Source organism: Lissotriton vulgaris, chromosome 7 (assembly GCF_964263255.1).
Source record: "Lissotriton vulgaris chromosome 7, aLisVul1.2, whole genome shotgun sequence".
In the NCBI taxonomy this organism is placed as follows: Eukaryota; Metazoa; Chordata; class Amphibia; order Caudata; family Salamandridae; genus Lissotriton; species Lissotriton vulgaris.
In genome coordinates this window covers 1,008,331,193-1,008,354,499 of record NC_141695.1, presented here as the reverse complement: position 1 = coordinate 1,008,354,499, position 23,307 = coordinate 1,008,331,193, and the positions used below count along the sequence as shown (strand labels likewise).

At 44.6% G+C, this 23,307-nt stretch overlaps 1 protein-coding gene across 1 annotated transcript in view; it reads right to left on the bottom strand.

The window, feature by feature from the left end:
• Window positions 1–23,307, bottom strand: part of DOCK2 (dedicator of cytokinesis 2) — a 2,333,210-nt gene that overhangs the window by 170,364 nt on the left and 2,139,539 nt on the right. The window contains exon 38 of the mRNA XM_086931425.1: window positions 4,260–4,379. Coding sequence (XP_086787551.1) covers window positions 4,260–4,379 — 120 coding nt within the window. The remainder of the gene's footprint in view (window positions 1–4,259; window positions 4,380–23,307) is intronic.

Sequence of the window (23,307 nt, the reverse complement as noted above, 5' to 3'; positions counted from 1 at the left end):
AGCTCGAGGAGATTTAAATCCCTTCGCCCTCCGAGAGGCCTTTGTAAAACACTGCAATGTTGATCTGTGGGCCTTTACCGGCCCGTAGAAGCAGGGAGCACTCCATGGTCTTCAATGGAGCTCCCAACATTCCAATGTTCTAATAAATATTAAAGTTAGTTTTATAGTTTTAAATCTTCAAGTTTGCCGCGAGCAGTGAGCAACTTACCATTCTAATTGTTTCTTCAATGTCTACTTGCCCCTTTCTCAAGCGTAATCGTTGTTCCCATTTCCTATTCTGGATGGCTAAGACATGCTACTGTAGAGCAAAAAACAACCGACAATATCTTTTAATTGTATCTCCTGCATGGCAGTTAATTCAGTGAAGTAGTACATTCTTTACCTTGGTCAAACACATTTAGTAAAAAAATCCTTAATCTGTAGATGTTTAAAAAAAGGAATACTGTGGCAAATGATATGTTTCCTTCAACTATTCAAAATAAATAAATGTCTCATTAAAGTAAAAGTTGTCTAAAGTTCCTATCCCTGACGTTTACCAAATGGTGCAATAATTAACCCTAAGTATCTCTGTGAATAGTTTTGAAGATAACAATGGCATATATTTATTATATTTCGTTATTTTGAACATTCTTGAAAAGATTTGTCATATTTTGCATGCTCCAGTCAAAGCCTTAAACCGAACCCTCATTTTAAAAGAGCTATTTCCCAATGCTGTAACTGAAATACCACTGACCTCAAAGCTCAAATATAGCTCATAGACAGAGAGTATATTGTTCCTTAACTGTCTTTGGCTAGTATATGTATCCTAGTAATCATTAAAACCACCATATAATAAAGGAACTTTAAGTTAGGGAACTCCATTTCCCTTTTAGGATCGGTTGTCGTAGAAATCTCAGAAACCTCCTTGACCGTGTATACAAAAGGTGGCAAAATGACTATTTTTACAATGTTGCATCTGCCAACAATTGTTAGGAGGAGAAAAATAAAACTCTACAATTTATTTTCAGCTTTTTAAAGAGAGGATTGTAATTTTCTGAGACCATTTTATCCATGCCAGTACCAATTTTACCTTCAAATATGTGACTCTACTTGTCACCAGTGGTTCTTGTACCTTACAATAGTAATTAGGTAATATTTGGGTGTTACTTATATTTAGTAGGTAGCCGGACATGGCACTGAACTTCTTTGCTTCTACTTCTATCTCCCTGAACGTCACACAGGAGAATCATGAAAAATTGTCAGCATATGACAGCAGTTTTGTCCTTTGTCCATTCACAAGGATTGGTTGTAATATCAGATTCCTTAATAAGCTCAGAAATGCTGCAAATTAGATCGCAAACAGCAATGGAGAACAAGAGCAACCTTGTCTATTCACTCTGGTAATATTAACCTTCTCATACTCTCTATTCATTATTTGCAATTACCTTTTGGCTTTTATAGAGAGGCTGGAGACCCCTCAGGAAGGAAGCACAAACTCACTGTATCTATTAGTAGCCCTTATACTGCTTGCCCCTCTATATAAAGACTATTTGCATCGAGCAGGATAATCGCCAAAGGACTTCCATTTTCATGTGTTTAATCAACCAGCGCAATGGCTCTGTTAATATGATCTGTTGTTCTTCTTACTGGCACAAAGACATGCTTCCAAGGGGACACTCACTTTGCGAGAACCCTGTTTAACCACATGGTTAACATTTTTTAGTACATTTTGGTATTGTTATTTATTAAGGAAATGGGACAGTATGCCGCTGAGATGGTAGATTATTTGTCTTTTATTAAGCAAATAATATTTTATTGGTAAGTGTTCAAGACCCCAAAGGGGGGGGGGTCATATCCAGCATGTACTATCTTTAAAAAGGGTTAGAAGTGGGCTTGATAGGATCCTGAAGTTTTGTATCAGGATAACATCAGGGCCAACTGCCTTGCCAGCAGAGAGTACAGACATAGCTGCTTCTATTTCTTCAAAAGATATGGTTTCATCTAGAGCCTCCCTGTATTCATCAGCCAGTGCATTCATCGGACCTTGCATGGCAGTTTGGCCTGGACTATTCCCATAGGAAGCAAGGTCAAGATGGATTAGCACTTGTCGAGGTCCAAATCAGGATGGCGTGGTGAGCAAAAAAAAAATTTACTAAACCCAGATCTGTGACTGTGGGTGAGCGATTGATTTGTTCAGTATTCCGTCTATCATCTATTTTTTTGCTTTTGTTGCCTTAAGTGGTACGGGTATGCCTAGACATGAGTGCCACTCTCACTGTGCCACTGGATTCAATCTCCACTGGCTGATGAGGGGTGATACCCCGAAACCGGTTCTGAGTATGCTTGTTTCCGATCCAAGCAGGACCTGGCTGGTAGTTTGGGCTGGACTGTTTCTATGGGGCAGAGGGTCAAGACTGATTTGCATACGGCTCGGTCCAAACTGGGGTGGCGTGGTGAGCAAGAAAACAATGGATTAAACCCAGATCTGTGACTGCAAGGGAGTGTTTGATCTGTTCAGCATTCCATCCATTATCTGTTCTTTTTGCTTTTGTTGCCCTTAGTGGGACAGGTATGCCCAAATGTGGATCGTGTGCTCACTGTGCCACAGGATTCAAGGTAGCCTGGCTGATGAGGGGTGATACCTCAAACCGGTCCCAGGATGCTTCTTTCCTATCCAAGCAGGACCTGACCTGGCAGTTTGGGCTGGACTGTTCCCGTATGGAGCAGTGTTAAGACTGATTTGCATATGGCTTGGTCTCAACTGGGGATGCGTGGTGAGCAAATAAACAATGGATTAAACCCATATTTGTGACTGGGGTGAGTGTTTGATTTGTTCAGGAGTCCGTCCATCATCTTTTCTTTAAACTCAAAATCAGGCCCTCCTTTTCCAACTTCAGACAATGCAGCAGAATCTTTTGTGTATTTGAAATAGTATTGGCTTGGCATGGTTACTTAAAACCTGGTGCTGAAACGAAATACTTTCATTAGTATTTTCTCTGCTGCAGCTTTGCCAGATTGTTAATATGCATAATTAGTGAGTTCAATTCAGCTAAAGAGCATTCATATCTTACTCTTTGTTGCGTTTAGCACACTGTGCTGTTACAGAACAGAGGCTGTGCTGTTACCTAGGTTCCAGCTTTTCACTCTTTCATCACAAATGAGGAGTACGGAAGTTTTTTTACTTTACTGCTACATTGCTTCAGTAAGCGTTTGTTTCCTATTGGTAACATCACCTCTGTTCATTTGGATGCTAATCACAGTGTCACTTGGTACAATTTGTTATTCATGGAGAATTTCCTAGCAACAAATTTGAAATCTTGTTTAGAAAATGTCTTCAAATCCAACAGCAATAATATTCATATTGGGAGTAGAATATGATTTGCTATTTAAGATTCTTTCTAGACAACTCCTACCCATCATTCTACTCTTTCTGTAATAGTTTTAATACAGTTCTTCTTTAGTTCTTTTGTCGCCTATCATAGTTTTTTGCGAAAAACATTAAAAAAAACAAATGTAGAATAAAAAATATTGAATTACCAAATGGAGTGAACATGACTAAGATGCAACAGAAAAGAGTTAAGCATCGCAGGGTCTAGTTCATTATGGGAATGCTTTTCAAGTAGAATAATGAGAGAGGAATAACCTTTATTCACATCATGTGGTGCCAGAGTGTGTTATAAAGGTCAGAATCAGAATTATAATGCGCATAAAGTAAAACAAGCGACATTTCCATTTAGACAGGGTGATGACTGCAGAGTTCATTTCAGCGTATAGACAGAGCCGCTGCCTGAGGTTGTATACCTTCAGTCTCTGGTGTGAGTTAAGGTGGCCAATACAAGCACCCTATCTAATTGAGGCAGCAATAGACTGGAAGCTGAAATGATTTACAGGAACTAGTTGTTAGATACAGCATAAGTACTAGAGTGGCGGAAATTCCTTCAATGCCACTATCAGACCAGACAGAAGTGTCCAGCAAAGTTTTAGAAAATATTATTAAAAAAACCATGTAAAGAGTAACAGGATCCTTCTTCAGCATCAGACAAAAAGAAACTGAAGTCTGGAGGTGCGATGATGCCTGTATTGTCACTTATTATTGTTTTCGTTTCACATCTGTTGAAATGTCGTGTCGTTCTCTTGTTGTGATCAAGTGTGCCATCTTGTGTTATCTTACCTTATCATAAACATTCCTAAGACAAAGGGTATGCTCGACAGGCAACATATGTTCTGCCTTTGAAATCATACTATCTCAAGACGTGGGTTCTGCAAATGTGGTACTGTACCTTTCCCTTGTCAAAATAGCCAATACTTGTTTCATATAAATTTTCTTTCAGCTGTCGATGGGTTTGTGAAGACTGGAACTCGGTCTGTATGATCTGAGGGGCGCATTGCTCATCTGACCACTGAAGAAAGAAATGTAAAACAAGGTCAGTGGTGTACATGGCTGCAAAGATGAAGCGTCTAGGATTTTGCAATACTGCTTTTCCTTAGCGGTAGCACCCTACTCTTCAAACTGAGGCGTATTAATATTTTATATTGGCTTTCATCTTCTCTCATTCATATGCGTACTTCAAGAGCCCATTAATCCAACCATGACTCGCTCACTTCACAAGGAAGAAATTAAACGTGGAAAGAGGAGAGAAAGACGTACAGCGATAGAAATGGAAGAAAATGAACGTAGGAATGGGACATAGATAAATTAAAGCAATATTCTTAGCCATTTATTTATAGTTACTTAATATGCATTATATTAGATTGTGTGTTAAAATGGGTATTGCGTTGACATTTTAGAGCATATTTATGAGAGAATATGAAAAAGGATTGTTATTTTTCGGAGCAGTCATTTTCACAGCTTTGCACATGAAAATTCCAGCATATAAGAACTTCCACACCAGAGATCCTAGATCCACCCGTTTGCACTTGTTAATGATCCCTCAGTTTAAAGAGGTACAGTTACCCAGCGCAAAGAGACCTTTTGGTGTATGTGCGCCCTACAAGCTGCAGCAACATAACAGAACAGCCATGTATTAAAAAGCAGACTGTTGACAGACTGTTGGAACAATACATAGTTGTTTTCTAGTTATTTTCATTTTTCTACAGCACAATAAACCGCAGTGAGTGTCAATGTGCAGCTTGTCTGCAATGTTCAAAGTGTGTTCCAATGTTTGTCAATGCTAAGTACTGGTGTTTATTTTAGAGGGCCGGGAATCATGGCAGTTGAGAGTTGACTGCGACTGGACTGCGACTGCTCCAGACACAGTTTTACTTACACGCACCATACCAGGCGTACAAAAGTCTAGTCTGAGACATGCATCATCATATGACACACACCATGATCTGACCCAGGCACTCATCACATTGGTGGAACACCCAAAGTGCAAGAGAGAAAACCTCAGCCCAGCAAATGCTTGGTCACATTCACCTGAACCCCGCTCTTCCCACCAACTGATATGAGCAGGCGCAGTTCAGCTCTGGCTTGTCGGGGAAAGGAACCCTGGCCTGGCACCAGTGCAAAACTACTCTGTCTGTTTGATCCAGGCACTGTGGTTACACCCTACCAGAACCTCACTAAGTCAAGCTCCTTTTGGGATCATCACAGACCATCTGATTCCGGTGTCCTGCAGCAGGGACATATGGACCATAGCTGTACCTTCAAAATAGCATTGTATATACAGTTAAAGGACCAGTTCCACCAACTTAAATAGTTAAGCTTTTTAACAATGCTCATCTCACCTACCTCTTAACGACTCTCTCCCTTGCACCAGTCTGTGGGTCTCTTCCATACACCCATATTTAATCAATCTATCAAATGCCTATCAGCCTCTTTAACATCAGTCTTTGTCATTCCTATTAGTCTTCACTATCTACCCCTCTAGTTCCACATTAGTCAAAGCCCTGCATCTCTCTGCCAGTCTTTCCACTACACCTCTATTAGAACTGGAGGTCTCTAATTGGCGGAGGTAGGTATCTTTGTCCAAGTAGGGACCCTTGCTTCTAGTCAGGGTGAGGGGGATACAAACTCTAGATAACCCCGGCTCACTCCCTTGGTAGCTTGGCACGAGCAGACAGGCTTATCCCAAAGACAATGTGTAAAGTATTTGAACTCAAAACACAAGGTAATACAGTTATAACACCACAAAAGGACACTACCCCTGTTTAGAAACATAAAGTATCTTTATCTAAACTCAACAAGACCAAAACAACAAAAATCCAAAATAAAGTTTGTAGAAACAAATAGCTCCACCTGGGGCTATTACGACGTAGTGACAGCAATAAATGCAAAGTACGGTGCCGACCGCGAGGTGTGCAGCATCGGGTGAAGAGTCACACGGAGCCCCAAACAAACAGTACCTTGGAAAATGAAGTCTATGACAATGTCCCTGATACTACAGAACAGGAGGCCAGCACACACAAGCCCTTGGAGATTCTTCTTCAATCAGGTTTCTCAGCAAAGTTCCAGTCTTTCTCCTTTCCTTGGTAGAACCAGCAACAGTGCTTAATTCGAGCAGGAGCTTTCAGGTGCTCAGCACCTGCACTTCTTTCACAGGGCCGGGGCTACAATCTGACCCTGCAGGAGGTTGTCTCAATATTAATTGTTCAAATTCAAAGTAAAAAGAATAATATACATTGCATGGTTTCTGGCTGGTAAATGTTCATAGACAGGCCAGCATACCCCTATCCAAGTTAGTGATGATGTCATCTCGCCGATCACAAATCCAAGAAGTCATCGACAAACTATGCCTTGCATTCTATTCCCAGAGTCTGCTGCACCATGCCACTGCCTGAGCCTAAGCCTCCCATTGGATAATTGTAGCTGGGGGCTGGCTCAAGACTGAGTTGAGGCAAGAAAGCTGCGAGAGCGCATTTGGAACTTGGGAGAGAGGTCTCTTGATGAAGAATAAACGAAAGTAAGTGTGGACTTTCCACTTGCTGTGTAGCCGGAGTAGTATATCCTGCACCCTGAATTGCTGCTATCCTCAACATGCTCGATGCGGCTGTTGCCCAACACAACTTTTGTGCATCATGGCGTCACCTGTAGAATCTGTGCGCTGTACCCCAGCATGGTAATTGCTGAGCGTGCATGAGTTCAGTAGGCACCACAGCCATACTTAAGGCATTGGCAGCATTACGGCTGGGGACAATGCCTGTGCTGTGTCAGGCAGGGTCACAGCAAGCTGAGCAGTGGATACAAATGCCGTCGCCATCCTTGGATCTACTAATTACAGGCAACACTAGTAGTGACATCACCTGCTGTGCTCGCGCAGCTACCTGTTCTGCAAATAACCCTGTTATACTGCACTGATTAATATATGCAAAAAAAGAATTTTCATTTGGTGTACATTTTGTTTTTGCACTCGGTGTAGGTAAGAAAGTAAAACACATGTTATCTTCCTCTTCTTTAGGAAAGACAACAGGAAAACGCAGAGTTCAAAATAGCAGGGACATGTACAGGCTGACAACAGGGGTCACAGGCAGCAACAGTGTTATAGATGAGAGAGAGATCAGGAGTAAAGAGGAGAAAAAAAAACAGGAGAGGAGAGAGATAAGACAGAGCTAAGTAGAAGAAAAGGAGAGCAAATCAGAAACAAAGAGAAAGCAGCCATGATGTGAAGAAGAGAGCATTAGGAAGAGAGAAGATAGAATGGAAGGATGTAGAGGACAGGACAGAGGAAAAAAAGCAGACAAATGATTAAACAGAGACACAGCTAATTACTGCTAGAAGAGTGATTGTAAAGAGCCAAGATCGAGGGGAGAGAGAGCAGAGCATGGATAAAAGTGAAGAGGAAACAGGGAAGGGGTAGAATGAATAGAGGGCAAATCAGAAATGTAGGGAATAAGGTAACACACCAGGTGTGACAAAGATGATAGAAAACAATTAGAGAGGTGAGAAGATAGACTCTTAGAGCAAAGACATATGGGACAGACAACAGATCAAGATTAGAAGATAGAGACTGAGGCAGTGACAGTGTTGAGAGTGGGGCTCACCGGAGGAAGAAGTGAGCTGTGGCATACTTGGCAAAATTTGTAGCACCTGCACTTCTTTTTCTACAAATTAAACACTGCCAACCCCACATAGCACACCCAGAGGGGGCAGTACTCCTCCTCCCAGCTCTCCAGCTCTTCTCCTTGGCAAAGGTTCCTCTTGAGCCCAGAAGTGATCTAAAGTTTTGGGATTTACGGTCCACTACTTATACCCAATTTTGTCTGCGTTCTACTTTGTGCAAGGATCTCTGAGCCCAGTCTAAACCAGCACTGTTCTCACTGATGTAGTATGACCACAGGGGGAGGAGATAGCATTGTGCAAGGGAGACAGGCCCTATTCAGGTGCAAAGAAAACTCCTCCCACTACTCTAATTGCAGCCAAGGTTTACTCAGCTCAGCTCTGAGTCATCCAGGAAGGGCCAGGATAACTTCACCCCCCCAGTCACTCAAACCAGACAGTCAGTCCTCAAACAGGCAGAGGCACACAGAATGGTAAAACAAGATAATGTCTACTTTCTAAAAGTGCCATTTTCAAACGCACAATTTAAAAACCATCTTTACTAAAATGTGTGTTATTAAATTCTGAGTTCAGAGAGCCTAATCTACATCTATCCATCTTGTCCCAATTGGAAGTTATAATTGTAAGATGTTACAACTTATCTCCCATGTTATCCTATGTGGCAGATAACCTTTCAATAGAGAAAAACTAAATACACTGTATTTCACTATCACAACATGTCACACATACCAGTACATGTTCTACCTTTCACATACACTGCACTCTGCCCATGGGGGTACCTTAGGCCTACCTGAGGGGTGTCTTCGTGTAAGAAAAGGGAAGGTTAGGGCCTGGCGAGTGGGTGCACTTAGCAGGTCGACAAGGCAGCTCCAAACTGCGCTCAGACACTGCAGTGGCAGGTCTGAGTTACATTAGCAGGGCTATGTATGTGGGTGTCACAATCAGTGCTGCAGGCCCACTGGTAGCATTTGATTTAGAGGCCCTGGCACACTCAGTGCACTTTACTAAGGGCTTACCAGTAAATCAAATATTCCAATCATGGAGAACCAATTGTAATAAATTGCACTTTGTCACAGACCAGCAGTGGCAAAGTGCCCAAAGCATCTTAGCCAGCAAAAACGAAATCCAGCACAACATCAAAAATACATGCGGTAGAGACGAAAAGTCTGGGGAAACCATGCCAAAGATGCCAAGTCTAACAGCCTCTTATATTGTTCCTCTTTGTCAATTATTTTATTCTACTTCTTTGTCTGTCTGTTCCATCTACCTCTCTGCCAGTCTGTACCCACGTCACTCCCTTATAGTCCCTTCAACCCAAAGTTCTTTAAGTCTATGCCCTCGACCAATCATTATGGAACTTTTATGGAGCATGGCTTTGCCTCTCAGATTGAGGTGCTATCGCATCTGAATAAAGGTATGCTAAGCTGACATTTGGCTGCCACATAGACCAGGCTTCTCTGTAGTCAACTAGTATTTATATGTTTATTATGTTCCAGATGGTTTAAAACTAGCTTGTGAGTGTAGATAATTGTAAGATGAGTTTAGTGGTCTGAAAGGGGAGCCAGAACATGGTTAGATAATAGGTATTTAGAAGCAGTAATGCAACTGTATTTGAGAAAGAATGCAGTAGAGGCACTTGCATTGGATTCAAGAAATCTAAGTTGACATTTAGAAATGATTAAGTCAGAAAAAGAACATTTTGGAAAGTAGTTAGAAATCCAAGAGGTCACTGTATTATTAATTTTTCCCATACTTTGTAGAGGCTCTAACTGTTGCTGCAAATTACTGAAACCCTAATTTCCTCTGTTAAATCTAATGCTAGCATCATCCTTTCCTGTTATGTACCCTAAAACAGAACTCCAATACTAACCTCATCATATACTTAACCATATCTGTCCCCACCTATAACTTTAACACTAACAGTACCCATTAATCTAAACCTATTTTATACCCTTTTCCCCATGCCTAAGCCAAATCTTATCACTAAGCCTAACACTAACCCACATATTAAACCTATCTCTTACTCTAACCTTAACAGTAAACATAACTCTATTCCTAACTTTAACCCTTACACATAACCTAACTGTTAGACCTTACAGCTTTGGGTGTAGTCTCCTTCCAAACCTTTTGCCTACTCACCTCCTTTTGCAGAGATTCATTTTTGTTGGCTTTAGGACTCTGTGTGCTATACCACCACTTACCAGTGCTAAAGGGTGTGTGCTCACTCCTTAGAACGTGGTAGAATTGGACCGCACCTGATTGGCACATTTCATTTACTTAGAAATCCTTAGTAAAGTAATTACACAGGTAACCAGGGCCTGTAAATTAAATGCTTCTAGCAGCATTGCTGCACTTTTTGTGCCTCACACTTAAGTAGGCTTTTTAAACATGTCTGAGGCATGCAATTGATTGCAGCCTGTGTGAAGCTTAAACTGCCATTTTTAAGTTTTACATGTCCTTGTAGTGAAAAACTCCCAAATTCGTTTTTCACTACTGTGAGGCCTACCTCTACCATAGGATAGCAATGGGTTACAATTTAGATTCAATATGTCCTAACCACTGATTGGGAACAAGTAGAAATGTTATGTTTGATGTTAAAAGAATCACAATTTTAAATCCTCTTTAATGGTTAAGTCTGAGAAGTAAGATTTTGGTGCCATCAGCCTATATCCTGGGTTTCATGACTGTGAGTAGTTGGTATTTGGCCTTTGTGCATTCCTACCAGACAGTGAGACAAAGGGGACTAGATATTGGCAGAATGGGCCATACTGCCAGGATGGGTGAGGCGTAGCTGTTCTCTGTACCATTTATATTTCAAATTGCTGTCTCCAGTAAACTCACAAAGGAATTTGACACCTTCATATTGTCACCTTAGACCACCTGCAGCCTGGGCAGTGGAACAATGGAAATTTCCAGAACTAGAAGTGGGAGTAGACTTGACGTTTTACCCACTTCAGAGGCTCTCACCTAGTATAAATATTGTATTCTTATACAAACTCCTCATTAAACTGCTGAAGCTAGAGAGGACCCCCGAAAGACTGCCTTGTACATCAGAGGATTGCCCTGCTACTTGAGGCGTGCTTTGTAGCAAAAAGGACTGCCCTACTGCTACCAGAGGACTGCTCTGCTGCTTCAAGTTTGCCTTGTACCCTCAGAGGACTGCCCTGCTGCTTGAGGTCAGCTCTGCTGTGTGATCCCAACACACCAGAATGACTCCAAGGATTAGGTGGTTTGCTAGTTGGTTTGATGTGTGAGCACATAACAAGCTTCATAGACCTTGAACCCTGCACCTGGTTTCTGCCTGGAGTGAATCCTGAGCCCCCAAGTGATGTCCAACGAGTACTAGACCCTTAGTAGTGGTGCGAAACGTGCACCTACAGCCAAAACTTGAAACTTGGGACTTAGAAACTTTTTAACCAAAAAGTGGACATAGCACCAACAGGAGATCAGGACCTATCTTGTTGCCAAACAGCCTGAGGTGCTTTGTCAGTCGGCCTGACGCACAAGTTACTACTTGTGTAACGATATATCTGTAAAAGACATTAGTTAGTGATAGATTCCTTACCTTAGAATATCCCCAGGCGTCAGACTGGATACGGAAAGTTTTTCGTCAGCAGTACCTCTGTGCGTCGGTGGCATCGTGCGGCTCTGCGTCCGCCGCTGGCATCGTAAGTGCCGAGATGACATCATGGAGACTACTTAGGTGCCACCCATGCATGCTGACGTCAGTTCTGTACATGACTTTCCGTGCCAGGAACGCAGAGCCATGCCAGAAACTGACCACTGGTGCCATGAAACTAGGGCCCTGAAAGGGATGACCTTAACCCTAGAATCAGTTCGCAGGAAGGGGAGGATGGGTGGGGCGGTAAGGAATCTATCACTAACTAATGTCTCTTACAGGTATATCGTTACACAAGTAGTAACTTGTGCATCCGAAAGAGACACGTTAGTGATGGATTCCTTACCTTAGAATAGTACCCCAGCAATACCAGCCCCAGTGGTGGGTCTACAAATAAGATTAGACCAGAAAGTAATGGAGAACAGAACGGCCAAAGAAGTCGTCTCTCTGGACTTGACTGTCAAGGCAGTAATGCATGGGAAAACGTGTGCAGCGAAGCCCACGTAGCTGCCTAACAAATGTCCTGCAAGAAAAACACTGCATCCCAAGGCAGTAGTGGCCACCTTCGCCCTGGTAGAATGGGCATGCAGCCCCACAGGAGGCTCCTTCTTAGCCAACGAGTAAAACGCTTTGATGCACAGAGAGATGGTTAGTTTGTGCACGGCCCGACCTTTTTTGGCGCCCACATAGCCAACAAAGAGCTGGTCACCCACCCAGAATTGTTGTGTGCGCTTCAGATAGAAGGCACGTTTTGGGTCCAGACACTGGAGCCTCTCTTCCTTTTTTGAAGGATGCGAAGGTAGAAAGTAGGTGGGCAAAGTGATGGTCTGCCTGATGTGGAAGGGCGTGACAACCTTTGGCAAAAAAGAAGGACGGTCCTTAAAACCACCTTGTCCGAATCAACAGAAAGAAAAGGAGGTTTAGAAGAAAGTACCTGGAGCTCACTCACTCTTCTGGCAGAGGTGATAGCTACCAGGAAAACCGTCTTTAGAGTGAGAAGACATAAAGGACAGTTATGAAGGGGCTCAAAGGGAGCGCACATCAGATAAGTCATGTCATGATTTAAGTCCCATTGCAGCATTATGAAAGGCACGGGAGGAAACGTGTGTGTAATGCCTTTGACAAAAAGGTTAACAACTGGGGACTTAAAAAGAGAAGGCTGATCTGGAAGCCGTAGAATGGTGGAGCTGGCCGAAAGATAACCTTTGATAGTGCCCAGAGCAGAGCCCTGCTGCACCAAGGATAGAAGGAAAAGAAGGACCTCAGAAAGAGGGGCAGAAAGGGGATACACAGCCTTTGCTGTGCACCATGCCATAAATTTGTTCCACCTGCAAGCATATACCGTTTTAGTGGAGGGATGCATGGCTGCCAAAATGACACCACAGACTTCCGAAGGAAGATCGAAAGCTGTCAACTGTCACTGCTCACACCCATGGAGGTGGAGGCTGGACAGGTTCGGGTGGAGGACAATCCCCTGCTGCTGCGACAGAAAATCCTCCCGAAGAGGCAGTCGGTTCGGGGGGTCGATCGCCATGCTGAGTAGCTCGGGATACCAGTATATTTGTGCCCAATCTGGAGCGACAAGGATGACTTGGGCCCAGTCGCGCCAATTCTTCATCAGCACTCTGGGCAGAAGTGAGATAGGCAGAAAGGAGTACAACAGACCCCAACACCACTCGCGACGAAAAGCGTCCCAGAGCGAGTGCCGCCATGGAAATTCCAACGCACAGAACTGATGACATAGCGCGCTCTCTTCATAGTGAATAGATCTAACCAAGGTTCTCCCCACTGCAGAAAGAGACCTCGTACCACGTCTGAGTTTTGATGCCATTCGTGATCCATCAAGCACTGGCGGCTGAGTTCGTCCGCCCTGGCGTTTGGAGAACCTTCCAGGTGGTGAACCACCAAGGTAATGCCTTGATGTTCCAGCCATGTCCAGAGGCACAGAGCCTCCTGAAATAGGGTCCCAGCCCCCACCCCGCCCTGTTTGTTGCAATACCACATGGCGGTGGTGTTGTCCGTGAACACCTGCAGTACACTTCCCGGGACAGAGGGAAGGAATGCCAATAGTGCAAGACAGATCGCCAGAAGCTCCAAAAGGTTGCTAAGGAGCCAGGTCTCAACCGGAGATCAGAGGCCTCTGAGAGGCAAGTGGCCACCCCATCCCAGGAGGGACGCATCCGTCACCACTGTGTGCTCCGGTTGGGGAAGGAAGAGGGATCTGCCACTGACCCAATCACGATTCATGAGCCACCTCTGCAATTGTTGATTGCCGTGCAGTGCACTCTGAGATCTGGACATGATCGGACAGGTTGCCCTGATGCTGTGCCCGCTGGAACTTCAGGTCCCACTGCAAAGCCTGCATATGCCATCTGGCATGTTGCACTAGCAGGATGCAGGAGGCCGTCAGGCCCAGGAGCCAGAGTGTCATCCTGACTGAAAACCTGGATAGAGGCTGAAAGATCGGAATCATAGCCTGAATATCCTGGACTCGCTGCTCAGGAGGATAAACCCAAAACTGCGTTGAATCCAGAACCGCTCTGATGAAGGGGAGCTTCTGAGAAGGACTCAGGTGTGACTTTGGTGCGTTGATGGAGAACCCCAGCAAATGCAGGAGGTTGGCCATAGTCTGAGGGTGGGTGACAACAGTCTGGGGTGAGCCCGCCTTCAACAACCAGTCGTCGAGGTAGGGGAAGACTGACACCCCTGACCAGTCCCAATGAGCTGCGACCACCGCCATCCCTTTCATAAACACCCAAGGAGTGCTGGTGAGGCCGAAGGGGAGCACAGCAAACTGAAAATGCTCCTGGCCTACCGTGAACCGCAGGTAACGCTGGTGGGCCGGCAAGATGGGAATGTGAAAATATGCGTCCTGCAAGTCCAACGCTACCATCCAGTCTCCAGGGTCGAGGACAGCCAAAACCTGAGCCAGAGTCAACATTTTGAACTTCTCCTTCCGGAGGAAGCATTTGACGTTCCTGAGGTCCAAGATGGGGCGCAGGCCCCCTTTGTCCTTCTTGGGGACCAGAAAGTAGTGGGAATAACAACCACGTCCTACTTCTGGTTCAGGAACGCGCTTGATGGCCCCCTTGGCCAGGAGGGCTGTGACTTCCTGTTGGAGAAGCGCTAAGTGATCCCCCAACATGCGGTGGAACTGAGGTGGCAAGGCTGGGGGGCAGACTTGAAGGGGAGGGAGTAACCCCTCCGGACGATTTGCCGCACCCTCCTGTTGGAAGTGACAGAACGCCATTTGGGGAAGTGATGTTAAATACTGCCGCCCACTGGCGTGGGGTGCATCCCAAAGCTCGGACTAGGAAGGTTTTGAGGTGGATGCTGCAGGAGCGGAGGTGGACTGACCCACACGCTGGCCCCCTGTGCCACCACGGCATCCTCCATGCCCACGCTGAGTTTGGTTCTGCACAGGGTTCTGGCTGAATGAGCGTTCAGGGGCATCCCTTCCGTGGCCACGAAAGGAATGAAAGGCAGACGTGGCCGGGCATGTGGTGGAGAGACCCAAGGACTTGGCCATAGCCTGAGAGTCCTTGAAGCGCTACAGCGAACTGTGCCTTATCACCAAACAGGTGAGTACCATCAAAAGGCATGTCCATGAGGGAACTCTGGACATCCCCCGAAAACCCAGTGTATTGCAGCCAGGCATGGCGATGCAGGGCCACTGTTGCGGAAATCGCTCTCCTTAAAGAATCCGCAGTGTCCAGCCCACACTGAATGGTGAACTTTGCGGCATCCTTCCCCTCCACAACAGCTTGGGAAAGTATAGCCCGAACCTCTTCCCGGCAATGGGGCAGTGACTGAGCCATTGTGTCCAACACAGCGTGAGAGTAGCTGCCCAAGAGGCATGCGATGTTGACTGACTGCATCCCCTAGCTGGCAGAGGAAAACCCTTCTTGCCAAACTGATCCAGCTTTTTCGATTCCGTATCTGGCAGGGGGGTAGGGAACTCACTTAGGGAAGTGGAGGCCTGAAAAACCAGACTCTCCAGAGTCGGATGATTTGTAAGCATGGGCTGAAAATTCGTTCCGCTCGCGGAATTTGCGGATTTTCCGCGATTTCGCGTTCGGCGAATCTCGCGAAATCGCGGTAAAATCCGCGAATCAGCGGGGACGAATTTTCAGCCAAGTACTTACAGGGTTACAGCAGCAGGTGCAAAAGTTGAAGCTAATTTTTTGTAACCTTTTACAAAAGGGTTACAAAGAAATTAACTTCAACTTGGGCACATGCTGCTGTAAGCCTGTAAGTGCTTCCTGGCGCCTCGTTGCCTACTTGCAACTATTCTCTGACCTTGCTCTGACCCTTGAAGCAGGGTCAGAGAATAGTTGCAAGTAGGCAATGAGGCGCCTGTCACGAAAATTAAACCTCAACAGGAAATACTGACATATAAAAAAAAAACATTTGCAATGCAATAGGTCTCGCATTAGCAAAGTTTGAGCTATTGGTCTTGTAAATGACAATTTTTTTATTTATGTGTTGGTTTTGAAAATAGCTAAATTAATAGCTTTGTCATTTACAATGCCAATAGTTATAACTTTCGCAAATGTGACACCTATAGCATTTGTAATGCAACATGTTTTGTATTTACGTGACTTAGCGGTATTGATATTACAAATTACAATGGCTTTTAATTTTTTTAAATAATTAATACTTAAATAAAAGTGATTTTAATGTATAATGGCAATAGCTTAAACTTTTGTAAATAACTTTTGTGAAGATTATGTTCAGTGTATTTTATTGTGACGAAAATCCAAGAACAGAAGTGAAATATTCACATCTTTTTGTGACATTTGTAATAAAGTTTGAAACATTGAGAGAACATATTTGAACCAGTTGTTGTTGAATGGTTGCGCAGATTGATGCTGGAGTGGCGCTGAGTGGTGCTGTGGTGGTGCTGAGTGGTGCTGTGGTGATGCTGAGTGGTGCTGTGGTGGTGCTGAGTGATACTGGGATGGTGCTGAGTGATGCTGGGATGGTGCTGAGTGGTGCTGTGGTGGTGCTGAGTGATGCTGTTGTGGTGCTGAGTGATGCTGTGGTGGTGCTGAGTGGTGCTGTGGTGATGCTGAGTGATAATGTGGTGGTGCTGAGTGATGCTGTGGTGGTGCTGAGTGATGCTGTGGTGGCGCTGAGTGGTGCTGTGGTGGTGCTGAGTGGTGCTGTGGTGTTGCTGAGTGATAATGTGGTGGCACTGAGTGATGCTGTGGTGGCGCTGAGTGATGCTGTGGTGGCGCTGTGTGGTGCTGTGGTGGTGCTGAGTAATAATGTGGTGGTGCTGAGTGATAATGTGGTGGTGCTGAGTGATGCTGGGGTAGCGCTGAGTGATGATGTGGTGATGCAGAGGGCAGAAAGGCACAAAAAGCAGTCTAACAAAGGGCAGAAGGGCAGAAAAACAAGGGAAAAACGAGTCTAACAGAGGGCAGAAGGGCACAAAAAACAGTCTAACAGAGGACAGAAGGGCAGAAAAACAAGGGAAAAACGAGTCTAACAGAGGGCAGAAGGGCACAAAAAACTAGTTTCACGGGGCTGAAAGGCACAAAAACAAGTGTAACAGAGGGCAGAAGGGCACAAAAACGAGTCTAACAGAGGGCAGAAGGGCACAAAAACAAGGGAATAACAGAGGGCAGAAGGGCTCAAAAAACGAGTCTAACAGAGGGCAGAAGGGCAGAAAAACAAGGGAAAAATTAGTCTAACAGGGGGCAAAAGGGCAGAAAAACAAGGGAAAAACGAGTCTAACAGAGGGCAGAAGGGCACAAAAAACGAGTCTAACAGGGGGCAGAATGAATCCCGCCCTGCGTGTTTGTCCACGAAGATGCCACCTTTTTGTGCAATACCTCTACTCAACTGGAGTACTTTCTACTGTCTAATCAGTAAGTGCTCCCTCGATGGATAAATGTATAGGGGCAGATTTACAATAACTGGCGCATCCCCAGGGATGTGCCAGGTATTGTCCGCTGCAGCTCCGCCACCCATGGTGCGCCGCATTTGCAATGCGGCGCACCATGTGGCAAAAACGGCACAGATGCGTCACGCATCTGTGCCGTAAAAGCAGCGCATTGCTGGAGATGCGTCGAGCTTGCGACGCAGCTCCAGCAATGCTCTGGGGGGCCCTATCTCCCCAATGCTGCATCAAGCCTTGCGCCTGCTTCAAGCAGGCGCAGGGTTTTGACGCAGCATTGGCCTAAAAGTGACTGAGGGAATTCTTGTAGATTTCACTCAGCCACTTTTAGGAGGCGTTCCTGCGCAGGAACGCCCTCCCCTGCGCCGGAACGCCTCCTGATGGCGCAGGGCTTTACAACGTGATGCATCTCTCAGATGCGTCACGTTGTTAATATCCAGCACCATGGCGCATCTTTTGTGCTGCTGCTGCATCACAAAAGGTCTCGGTAGAGGGTGGGAGTGGTGAACCAGAGGGTGGCAGTGATGAACCAGAGGGTGACAGTGATGAACCAGAGGGTGGCAGGGGTGAACCAAAGGGTGACAGTGCTGAACCAGAGGGTGGCAGTGCTGAACCAGAGGGTGGCAGGGGTGAACCAGAGGGTGGCAGTGATGAACCAGATGGTGGCAGGGGTGAACAAGAGGGTGGCAGTGGTGAACCAGAGGGTGGCATGGGTAAACCAGAGGGTGGCAGTGGTGAACCAGAGAGTCGCAGTGATGAACCAGAGGGTGGCAGTGCTGAACCAGAGGGTGGCAGGGGTGAACCAGAGGGTGGCAGTGATGAACCAGATGGTGGCAGGGGTGAACAAGAGGGTGGCAGTGGTGAACCAGAGGGTGGCATGGGTAAACCAGAGGTTGGCAGTGGTGAACCAGAGGTGCTGTGATGAACCAGAGGGTGGCAGTGGTGAACCAGAGGGTGGCAGTGGTGAACCAGAGGGTGACAGTGCTGTACCAGAAGGTGGCAGGGGTGAACCAGAGGGTGCTGTGATGAAGCAGAGGGTGGCAGTGGTGAACCAGAGGGTGGCAGGGGTGAACCAGAGGGTGGCAGGGGTGAATCAGAGGGTGGCAGTGATGAACCAGAGGATGGTGGTTGGTGACACCTAGCGTAGGTGTCAACTCCCTGAGCACAACCTATGGGAAACACGTAGTGTCTCTATATTTTGTAATCCAAAAAGTTGTCAATAAAGTTGAACCAAAATTGTTGTTGCTTGTCTCATGTTTAATTCACAATGAATTTCATCAATTTCCATGAAGTACCAAAATGTATATACATCCAAAATCAACGTTTGGTGATAGTATCCCAATGCATTTCGGACACATGGTCCTTCGTCAGGGGAATCCTAAGCAAAATAAAATGAAGCAATCTAAGTATAATTCACTCGGTAGCAAGTCTCTTGTCAGTTGAATAAAGTTCTAACGGTTATGCATGTAAATTAACCAAGGTAATATATAATGCATGCGGCACGTGTTAAATACCTGTGTTGAATACAATAAATAACAAAGTGTCACAGTTCGTGTATCATAGGGAAAAACAAACTCCATTTGCAGAATGAACGTGAGTAAGACGTATCACCGTGAGTATTCAGTGTGAAGTGACAAGAAAGAAGCCTCTGTGCCCAAAGAATCCTTTCAAACATGAAACCAGTTCCACGTTGTAGCCCGAATAAAAATATAAGTGATCACAAAGTCTCAAACAGTAAGAGTGAAGTAGTCCCAATGCACCAGAGGTGTGCGTGTTAAACACCGAAATGACCGAGCGTAAAACGTGTGATAAAGACACTTACTCGAAATTCAAAGTTGGGTCACGCGTTGAGACGGTGCGCCCTTCGCCATTAGGAATGCAACAGGCTCTCGGAGTGTGCGGAAGTGTATAAGGGCATGCAGCGTGCATAGAAAGAGGACTGTGTATAAGCAGCCATCTTGGAGTGGTAAACCAGGCGCCCGAAGGTGCGAGTGAACAATGAATGGAAAATGAACGAGCAATGTGAATGAGGTGAAACGGACAGAACCGATAAAGGGAAGCGAAAAGGGTGAAAAAAGTTTAAGGAAAGTATAGCAATGAGCAGGTATAGCATGAGGTGGACAACTGAAAAGCGGATAAATAAAGATCGTAGTAGCACATGAGAAGATAAACATGATGGTGTACCAACATTATAGAGGAAAATAAGTACATGTCATAACTCTATACATGCAAGGATGAAAAGATATGCTCAAAGGTAACATTGAAATTCCATCCGATCATTGAGACCAGAGGGTTTCATTGATTGGAGGAATTTAATCCAATGGTTCTCACGCTGTAATAAAAAATTGTTATTGTCTCTGTCGTCTCGCTTATTGACCACCTCCACTGCAGCAAACCTCAGCTGGCTGATGTTGTGTCTGCTGTCCTTGAAATGTGCAGCCAGATTGGATTTCATGTTCACTGTCCTTATATTACTCTTATGTTCATTGATTCTCTGTTTTAGCTTGCGTGTGGTCTTTCCAGTATATATTAGTCCACACGGACATTTGACAATATATACAACGTTCTCAGTGTCACAGGTAGCATTCAATTTCAATTTGATATCAGTTCCTTTCATCGGATGTTTGATCACAGGGCCTTTAATCATGTTGTTGCAATTTTGACAGTTAAGACAAGGTTGGTTGCCTTTGTATTTGATCACTGTTGTTGATTTGGGTTTCTTTATGATTTCCTTCAGGTTATTGCCTCTTTTGTAAGCAAACAAAGGTTGTTCACTGAAAATTCCATTGAAATCCTGTTCTCCACAAATAATAGGCCAATGTTTTAAAATGGCATTCTTATAGGCCCTTGAGGACGCTGAGTATTTCGATACGACCACCGGTCTTTTTTTGCTGTCCTTCTGTTTGGTGATTAGTGTTTCCTCCCGTGTGATGTTATCACAACGTTCTTTAGCCTGAGCCAAAATGGCTTGTGGGTATCCTCTCTTGGAGAAGCGTTCTAACATGTCGGTGGCTTGTTCCTCATATTTGATAGTGTCAGAGGTGATACGTTTGACACGTAATAGCTGCGAAAATGGCAGGTGATTCTTCAATGGTTTTTGGTGAAAAGAACTGTAATGCAACATGTTATTTTTGTCAGTTGTCTTTCTATAAAGATCAGTTTCCAAATGATCTTTGGATCTGGTTACTCTAACATCCAGGAAAGTGATTGATTGTTGACTCATTTCGGATGTGAATTGAATGCGGTCATTGATGAGGTTGAGGTCAGTTACTGCTTTGTGTAACGAAATATGATCTCCTCGCCATAAGACGAAGATGTCGTCTATATAGCGCAGGAATGCCATGGCATGCTCGATCCAAGGTGTCTGGTTCAGGATATAGTTGTTCTCAAAGTATATCATAAAAGCATTGGCATAGACTGGTGCCGCACAATTGCCCATGGAAGTCCCGGACAACTGCGCGTAGAATTGATCATCCCAAGAAAAATAGCTCTGATAAAGGGTAAAGTGTGTCAGTTGCATTAGGAAGATTTGTAAGTCTTGTGAAAGATCAGAGTGCACCAAGATGTTCTCAATCGCTTCCATGCCCAAGTCATGGGGAATGCTCGTGTACAAAGATTTAACATCTATTGAGCACAACCAGATAGTCTCATTTTCTCCAAACCTAATCTCGTTGAGAATCTGTAAGAAGTGGGTTGTGTCCTTGATGTATGTACAGGATTGCTGAATTAAAGGCTGAAGATACCTGTCAATGAATTTACCCGTATTTTCATGGATGCTTCCCCGTGTAGACACAATGGGTCTAAAAGGAGGCCGGGTGATGCTCTTATGTACTTTGGGTAGCATATACATGCTAGGTGTCCTTGGATTGTCTGGTGTCAAGAATCTTTTGGTTTTGGGTTCAATAGTTCCATTCTCTTCTGCCATGGTTAAAATATTCAGCAACACCTCTTTGTAGCTGTTGGTAGGGTTGGCATGAATTAGATTGTAGGTACTCTTATCCGAAAGGTGTTCTCGGACCTGCTCTTTGTAGAATGTGGTGTCCATGAGGACCAGTGCACCCCCTTTGTCAGCGGTTTGGTATGTGATTTCCACTTTATTCGCTAAGTTGGTAAGCAGCGAGTATTCTTTTTTGGTTAGGTTCAAGTGTTTCTGCTTCTTGGTAAAGTTGATGTTGTTGATTTCAGTCTTAACTAAGCTTTCAAAAATGTCAAAGGATTTGTGGCTTGTTGGGGCCATGTATGTACTTCTGGCCCGTAATCCTCTCAACTGGTCTTCCTGTTCTTTATTCTGTGAAGGAGAGATGTTCTCAAAGAAATGCCTTAAACGTAAATTACGCATAAATTTGAATAGGCTGACTTCCAGCTCCAATTCGTTGGTGTGGCTGGTAGGAATAAATGACGTACCTTTCTGAAGTACATTAGCTTCTTGTTTTGTGAGGGTGTATGAAGATATGTTGATGATTAGGTCGTCTTCTTCTTTGGTTTGTCCACTCTCTGATTCAATGTTGTACTCCTCAATTCCCTTTCTCTCTCGCTCTCTTTCTCTTTTTCTTTTTCTTTTGACCTGGCTCCTCCTGGGTCGTCTCTTTCTCCCGGGCCTTCCCCTAAAAAAGGAACCGTGGAGAGAGTGGAGGTTTCTGTGCTGGTTGAAGGTTGTTGTAGATTAATCCTTCTACGGTCAGTGCGTGTTTCTTCCTCTGAAGAAGACGTCTCAGTCGTGGTATTAGAGCTGGTTTTCGGTGGTTTGTTTTGCCGTCTTCTAGCGTATACTTCAGCCCAAGAGTACACTTCCCCCAATTTATAATCTATGGTATCTCTTCGATACTTGCGTATTTTCCGTTCATTGATCTCTCTAGTGTGTTTGTCCAGTTGGATGGTGATATCTTCCAGTATCTTGGACCAGTCTTCCTTGGGCAGCATGTCACTCAATTCCTGCTTGCATTGTTGAATATCCTTATTCAGTTCCTCCAAAGCTCTGGAGAGTTCATCAACTATTAATAAGATTAAATCTAACAAACATTTGTTTAAGATGGCGTACCATCTTTCAACAAATTTCGAGCTGTTTCTGCACAGAAGTGGTTTTAGCGGGACTCGGAGCCCCCTTGGAATGCGTTGTGCACGATGGTATCGTATTAGAGTGCTGGCATGAAGCCTTTGGCTTATCTCCTTCTTTGAAAAGTAGAGTAGCTGTTTGAGACAGCTTTCTTTATTCCTAGTGGATCCTTGTGGACTTGCGACCTCGGGAATTAGAGCATAGATTTTGTCCACATCATCTGTGCTGAAAGCAAAAGTGTCTGCTTTAAGGTCAGTTAACGCTGCGATGTCATCATATGCCATTTTAGGAGATCGGCAATCGAGTGAGTTGGGGTGCTGTAACCCTTAGTCAGGATCAGGATAGTGTTCAGGTATGGGTCACGCACTCCTCAGTTAAATCTCAGGTGAGTAAGTTGCGGTGTCCAATTGCAACAACATGATTAAAGGCCCTGTGATCAAACATCCGATGAAAGGAACTGATATCAAATTGAAATTGAATGCTACCTGTGACACTGAGAACGTTGTATATATTGTCAAATGTCTGTGTGGACTAATATATACTGGAAAGACCACACGCAAGCTAAAACAGAGAATCAATGAACATAAGAGTAATATAAGGACAGTGAACATGAAATCCAATCTGGCTGCACATTTCAAGGACAGCAGACACAACATCAGCCAGCTGAGGTTTGCTGCAGTGGAGGTGGTCAATAAGCGAGACGACAGAGACAATAACAATTTTTTATTACAGCGTGAGAACCATTGGATTAA